General features: G+C 36.3%; 1 protein-coding gene and 1 pseudogene across 1 annotated transcript; both read right to left on the minus strand.

Moving 5' to 3' along the window:
- Positions 1–1,082: 1,082 nt before the first annotated feature.
- LOC107780684 (la-related protein 6B) lies at positions 1,083–5,804 on the minus strand. Its single transcript, XM_016601250.2, has 10 exons — positions 5,083–5,804; positions 4,288–4,369; positions 4,019–4,113; positions 3,750–3,821; positions 3,512–3,591; positions 3,317–3,416; positions 2,947–2,994; positions 2,793–2,861; positions 1,857–2,003; positions 1,083–1,692 (listed from the first exon to the last, which is right to left on the minus strand). Exons 1-10 carry the CDS (start codon positions 5,548–5,550, stop codon positions 1,378–1,380), a joined length of 1,476 nt encoding a protein of 491 aa, XP_016456736.1. The 5' UTR covers positions 5,551–5,804; the 3' UTR covers positions 1,083–1,377.
- Positions 2,317–2,412, minus strand: LOC142170060 (U6atac minor spliceosomal RNA; annotated as a pseudogene).
- Positions 5,805–6,976: the final 1,172 nt, after the last annotated feature.

The raw sequence follows: 6,976 nt of genomic DNA on the forward strand, positions 1-6,976 counted from the left end.
TGATGGCCACCCAACGTCAAGCATATGAACTCGTTATATCAATAGTTCTCTGTCTACTACCCCAGCGCATCTCCTATTACTTTGAATGATAGAACAATTCGAAAAAGGTAGCAAACATAGTAGAAGAAAAATAATCTCTTAGCTTCATCTGTCTCCTTGCCATTTGATGTTTACATATCCACTTTCACTTTGTATCCTACCAGCCAGTTACTAGATTAAACTATCTTGTACAATGAAAGAGATTGCATATTTGCTTCATCCAGAGCAAGTACAGTAGAAGAAATCACAGACATGACTCTTCTTGTCAGGGCAGATTCATGCTTTGAAATTTATGGGTTTGAGTTCGTAATTCTACCGCAACCTATTTGATTTACTGGGATCAAAACTCTACTGCAACCTGCCCCTTGTCAAGTTCAGTGACTGTCAAACACTATTAATATATAAAAATATCGAGTGGTATAAAATTTCCAAGAAAGAAAAAAAAACTTGTTCAATTAAGTTTTCTGGAAAAGTTAACACATCTACACGACCCCTAAAATTAAGTAACGCGTTAGGAAGATATCCCTACTGTTAAAAACCAGCATATTATGCGCACATTCAGACGAGCAGAGCAAAAAACACGACCCCTGAAGTTAAATACAACAAAAGTACAATAAACCCTTCTGTTATTGCCCCGAGCCAGAGATGATCAAGTGTACAAAAGAGTGATCGAGGATATGCATTTTTAAGCCTATATTTATCAACGGTTCCCATTTAGAGTCCTAAGATAATTTCAAAAGCATTTTTAATCATTCTTTTACCTTTTGGATTTGGATACTTGAATCAGTATTTCTTTCTCAAAAAGTAAGGTGATCATGCCACAAATTTTAACTTGGCAAGTAGCACAACCAGTGCTATGCTGCAATATGCCTCTTTTGGTTTACACAAGCCTAAAGCTATGCAATTCCAATAGACTTTGTTCATAGGATATTCTGCACTTTCTTATGCTGGGGTTTATGCATTTCACCACCATATTGCCTGATTGACTAATGTCCAGTGTCCACAGACTTCACACATGCAGTAGAAGGTGGAGCGAAAGAGAGTTGAAAAATTCTTTACTATTTCTATGTAGCTGCCTCGGTACTGTTTCATTTTTACAACCAAGGAACTCGAAGAGGAATAACAACAAAAATGCAGCTTTCTTTCAAGGTTCATTTGATTCAGTAAACACTTAATAGATGAAACTCTTACTCAAACGGCCAAATGTTATCAAACCAGCTCCACTGGATTGACAGCATTTCTAATACCTTGCCATTAATACCTGCAAAAGGAGAGAAAAATCCCCACCTTCTCCACGTGGAAATTATCGAATGATAATCTCAGGAAAGTAGGAAGTCATCACGTAGTTTTGATAGCCATTGGTTTACCTCGACCCATGGAGAATCCCTTAGTGCCATCCGACATACGAGGTACAGAAGATTGCTTGGCTGCTGCTGACTGATCAAAAACAGGCTGCCCTAGGCCAACACGATTGATATTTGAGGGGGCATTTCCCACACTACTTCCATGATTGATGTTTGACATGGGAGCCCCTAAATGACCTCCACAGCTGTTTTGATGAAACTGGGGACGTCCATGTCCACGTCCCTGACCCTGTCCTTGTCCCTTACCCCGACCACACCTTTTTCTCATCCCATCACTGTCAGGCTCCTCCTGCCGATGTAAAACAAAGATGAGGAAACCACAAAAATAAAACACAGACTACACTACAATATTATTGAAAACCAGTCTCTGCAGGATTATGTGGTGTGGTGCAGTTACTAAAATACTATCTAGACATGTTACCACATTTTAGGAATAAATACAGATTCACTTACTGCAAGCTCATTGGACCGAGCATCAAGATGGTGTGATGACTCTTCATTAAGCTTTTCATTGACCTCTAATGCAAAACTATCATCTTCCTTGAAGTTGTGTTCACTATCATGACCAACTTTTTTCCCTCGAGCTTGGCCACATTTTTCCTGTGAGTTCAACCAAAATCCATACATACATGATATTATTAAAAATAAGATCAAATACATTCGACGAAATTTATGCTGAGGCAAAAAGGGTTAATTTGAACTTCTTCACAGATTAAACAAACAACAATTACACCTCAGTCCCAAACAAGTTGGGTCGGAAATATGAATCCACACTTCTTCTTTAAGCTCAACTCAGATCCTCTCATACCAAAACAATATAAAACGAATGTAAAAAATAAGATAAATATATATATTATATATAAATAATAGTAATAATAATGACATTAGAAGTTCTCTAGCAAGTCTAAATTGTACAAAATTGGGTAAGATCAACAAAATCTGGTAACAGGCCCAAAAGCTGTTCCTGTCCCTGTCAAGGGAGATCCAACCATCTTCATTTAATCAACACATTATAGTCAAGAAATTCTTCAGCACTGACTACTTCTGAACGGAAAGGAAAGGGATTAAACGGAAATAATGAATGGCATAATAAGATCTGAGTTAAAAATTAAATGTTTTCCTAGTCATCCATTTCTTCCCCTTCCTTCAGAAACAATCAACCCCTAGAATTATCTTATATTATCAACTGAAAAATCAATCACTATAACTGCATCAGAAGTACTCAGAACAAATATGGACTATAAGTGTGTAGTTTGGGCATCTAAATTATGTCAGCAACATTCATCATCAGTTCTCAACATTCATTCTTTTTTCAGTAACAAACAGAATTATCACTGCTTAAATCGTGTGGTTTCAAGTGTACACAGGGAAACACTGTTCAAGACTCACTGTGTGTCTAAGAAGTAACCGGACTTTTAGACAATTTCTCCAGTTATCCTCATCATTTAATTCTGCAACCTGCAATATAAGATCAAAAACGAAAATAAAGGATGCCAAAGACAGATATCCAAGTTTTGCTGGAAACAACATTATATTAACTCACCGCCCTCTCAGCCAATTTGATGGATTCGTATTCCACAAAAGCGTGTAACTGCATTCAGATGTCCAATTCAGATACTAGAAGGAACAACGTTATACCAAGTATAAATATAGACACCGCTATCTTATATGTGCCAGGCTACAGAACTCTGTTGCAGTATCAATTTTTTCCAGTCTTTGTTCATCCTATGATAGCAGAATATGGTAGTATGGTCGAGCTTTATTTCCAAAACAGAAGATCAACAACTCGAACATGATATTCATCATTTCTTATTTTAATTCTAGTTGTAGTTGGGGGAAGGCATCAACTTTCAAGATTTCACACTCATGCATAAACTACATATATCGCACAAATCACACCATCTGATGCTTACCTTGTTGCTGTACATCATACTATCTGATTTTGCGGTTCTAGATCCTGAAGAAGCCCAACCACTGGAATACTGAGGTTGGCAGGTGCGAATCATCTTCACACTGATGTATTAAGCAAAAGTCTTAAAAAGCTGTTGATATTTTCTATTAAGCAGATCTTTTGGACATCTGTATATAGACTGTAAGAAAAATTCTACCTTCCAACAGCTGAGAAAATCTTCATGAGGTTTTGGTGGCAGTGGTCCTCGGGCAAATTTTCAGCAATCACTATTCGAGACTAAAGGTGCAGGATGAGGAATATCAAAATGATAAATAAACAACAGAAAAACAATAAAATACTGATAAAAATCTGATATGAACTATTAGGTGGAAATAAATGTTTCATCAAATGTTTTTTGTTCTAAACTAGACAGCTAGCAATAAAAAAAGACCTACTAGCAACTCTTTCAAGTCGGTTTCAGTCAAAGAAATTTTGCGTTTGACCTTCATGCCATCGTCACGAACTACCTACAAGGACAAAAATCAAATAAATAAGTAAATACATTAAGTGAATAAAAAAAAGAAAGAGAAAACATGTCAGACAACATTATGGCTGAAACTTACATGGTGGAAGCACATGATCCGCAGAAGAAAAATTATTAACACAGACAGTGGATTATTTTAGGTTAGAAAGGGGGGTGAGAAGGTGAAGAGGAAAAACTCACAAGCTTTGTAGAGCTCCGCAAAACTTGAGCAAGCTGTGCATGACTATCTACAAGAGCTTTAATCTTCTTGAACAAGGCAACCACGGATATTGGTACTATAGCAAAGAAAAGAAGTCCAGGCAGACTTAAGAACGATCATCAGAAACAAAAACTTAAAAATATCTATAAAAACAAGAACCAACAAGAAGAGACTCAAAAACACAATTGCTAAGGAAAACCCCACCCCCACCATATTAATTACACAAAGTAAAGGCTAAAGGACAAATTACCATATCCTTCGGGATCCTTGAGCATATGCTTTATTAGATGATCAGTTGTTGCCAAATTTAAATCACTGAAGTAGAACTCCACCTACAGACAATGTGAGTATTCTGAATTAGAAGAATAAAGAAATAGCAGAGCAGTTCCCTCCCTCATGAATCTTAAACAATTTCACAAGCACTTCGAAATTTTTTGAAAATTTTGCAGCACAATTTTAGATCTTCAAAAGAGTTCTGTAATTTAAGTCAGCTTGTTATATACGGAGAGCTAGTAATTTACCATTTGCATAGAAGAGAAAATTCTAAGGAAACAAACGAATTATAAACAATAATAAACGAGCTCCTACTACTACTACGTCTCAATCCTAAACTAGTTGGTTAATTCTCCAGATCCATTGTGCTCTTTAGGGCAGTTTCATTTCAATGAATCTTAAACAATTTCACAAGCACTTCGAAATTTTTTGAAAATTTTGCAGCACAATTTTAGATCTTCAAAAGAGTTCTGTAGTTTAAGTCAGCTTGTTATATACTGAGAGCTAGTAATTTACCATTTGCATAGAAGAGAAAATTCTAAGGAAACAAACGAATTATAAACAATAATAAACGAGTTCCTACTACTGCTACGTCTCAATCCTAAACTAGTTGGTTAATTCTCCAGATCCATTCTGCTCTTTAGGGCAGTTCCATTTCAATACTCAATAATTCATCTTTAAAACAAATCTACCGTTCTCTAAAACTAGAGATTAATCATCTAGAGTAATTAAAAAAAACTAGTGTAAGTGATACAGAAATTTTTCTGCTTACTTGATTTATAATCTTTTGAAGAGCTTCTTCAGTCAACCCTCCATTTTTACTAGCATGATCCAAGTCAGCACCAATAACCATCTCTTGTGCAACTCCGGCCAAAACACCACCATAAAACGGCGACGGATACTGAACCGGCAATTGAGGAGCATAAACAAAATGGTTCTGAACCGGATGAAGAGTAGCAGCAGGAGTAGCGTACACGTGCACCAGCGTTTTCCCGGCCTGATTCAAATCGGTCAGCGACGTCGACGGAGAAATCGACGGAGACGATGAAGTTCGTGGAATGAATGCCGGAGCAAGCGCGTTGAGTGAAGAATTTCTCGAAAGAGAGGGCGGTGGATCGGACGGTGAAGAAGAGGCGGTTTGATCGAATGGACGGTCGGATGAGGATGAAGACGTAGCCGCCGATGAATTGAAGGAATCGGGGAGGGAATCTAACACAGTTGCCGATTCCTCCAGAGCCATAACTATGAATTAAGTGATATTAATTTTTGTTTTTTCTTGTTGTTGATTTCTTTCTTCTTCTTCTTTTTCTTTATTGTATAATTTTTAGATAGGTAGATTAGAATCTAGGGTCTAAGGAGGGAATTATGTTTACTAGTTTTAGCAATTCTTCTTATTCTTGTGCTTCTAATTTTCGGAACAGAAACAAGTTTTTTTTCACAATGGAAAAATCCCAGTAAAAGAAGAGAGAGAGAAAAAGGAAGAAACGAAAAACAGCGGAGAGGATTTCTCGATCTCCCTTTTATACTTGTTTTTTGTGTACTACTCTAGTCTTCACTCCAGAAGAAAGTATGTATGGGACCCAATCATTGACTCTCTTCCCTCTTTTTCCACCCCTTCATATCTTTTAGGTTTTCTTTTGATTTTGCCTCCCTTCCTCTCTTTTCTCCTTTTATTTTTTATTTTTTTTGTTATCCCTATTCCCTTTTTAATCATAGTTTCGAGGTTAATTTGTGAGTATCTTAATTATTTTATTTGAAAATTATAGTTTTATTTTATTATTATTCAAAAGCATGTATCATAACTATTTTATCAAATACTTATTGTTTTCAATCAGTACAATTGGATAATTCCCTGTAATTTTTAATGGTGTTTCATTTTTTTTCTCATGTTTGCAGTAAATTACACGCACCTCGATCATTTTACTAGATACTGACTCTCTCCTATCTTTTTTTATGACTTCTCATGACAAGAAAGGATACTTATTGTTAATGTGGAAAAAGATAAAATCTTAGTTAAAGCCAAAAGGATAAAGTGCCCTTTCTGTTTGTCCTATAGTCACAATATTTTTCCCTCCAAGTTTTTGTTCGTTTTTGTCAACTTCTTTTCCCGAAAGAAATTAGGCAAGATTTTGAGCATAAAGATTATTATCAATAAAAAGTAATAACAATTATTTTTTCAAACAAAACAAAAATGGTATTTATTGTCAAATTAAAAGTAGGTACAGATTTAATAATGCAAGCATAATCCTGCTAGGATGACAGATTGCTAAGACAGGTCCAAACTAGAGTACATAGCAAAAAGAAATTATTGAATTGAATGACACTAGGTTTGCACTTCTTGGCAGCTGAGGCAAGAAACTCACGCTCTTTGTTTTCTCTGATTAGCTATAGGAGCATTGAATTTTTGAGGTCTAAACCAAGAGCTTTATCGGCCTAGAGGTGGAGCCACACTAGGTAAGACATGATGTCCAAACTGAATATCTATGGGACTATGTCCATAACTCGGGTATCCCATGCTCGTCCAATGAGGATGGTAGGCAGTAACGTTCATCGCCAACATATAATTCTCAGAAACAGTATGGTCTTGAGCAACTCTCCATCGCTTGTTTACACCAACACCATCAAAAGGCATACTTGGTTTCTTCTTTTTCTTCATCTTTACTGCC

The sequence above is a fragment of the Nicotiana tabacum genome, chromosome 15, assembly GCF_000715075.1.
Source record: "Nicotiana tabacum cultivar K326 chromosome 15, ASM71507v2, whole genome shotgun sequence".
Taxonomy (NCBI): domain Eukaryota; kingdom Viridiplantae; phylum Streptophyta; class Magnoliopsida; order Solanales; family Solanaceae; genus Nicotiana; species Nicotiana tabacum.

Excerpts from the sequence above, each read along its gene's own strand:
- LOC107780684 (XM_016601250.2), bottom strand. The coding sequence starts at position 5,550 with ATGGCTCTGGAGGAATCGGCAACTGTGTTAGATTCCCTCCCCGATTCC. Across the intron at positions 3,592-3,749 it reads CCGACTTGAAAGAGTTGCTA|TCTCGAATAGTGATTGCTGA; the intron begins GTAGGTCTTTTT and ends CTGCACCTTTAG. Across the intron at positions 1,693-1,856 it reads CTCGGTCCAATGAGCTTGCA|GAGGAGCCTGACAGTGATGG; the intron begins GTAAGTGAATCT and ends TTACATCGGCAG.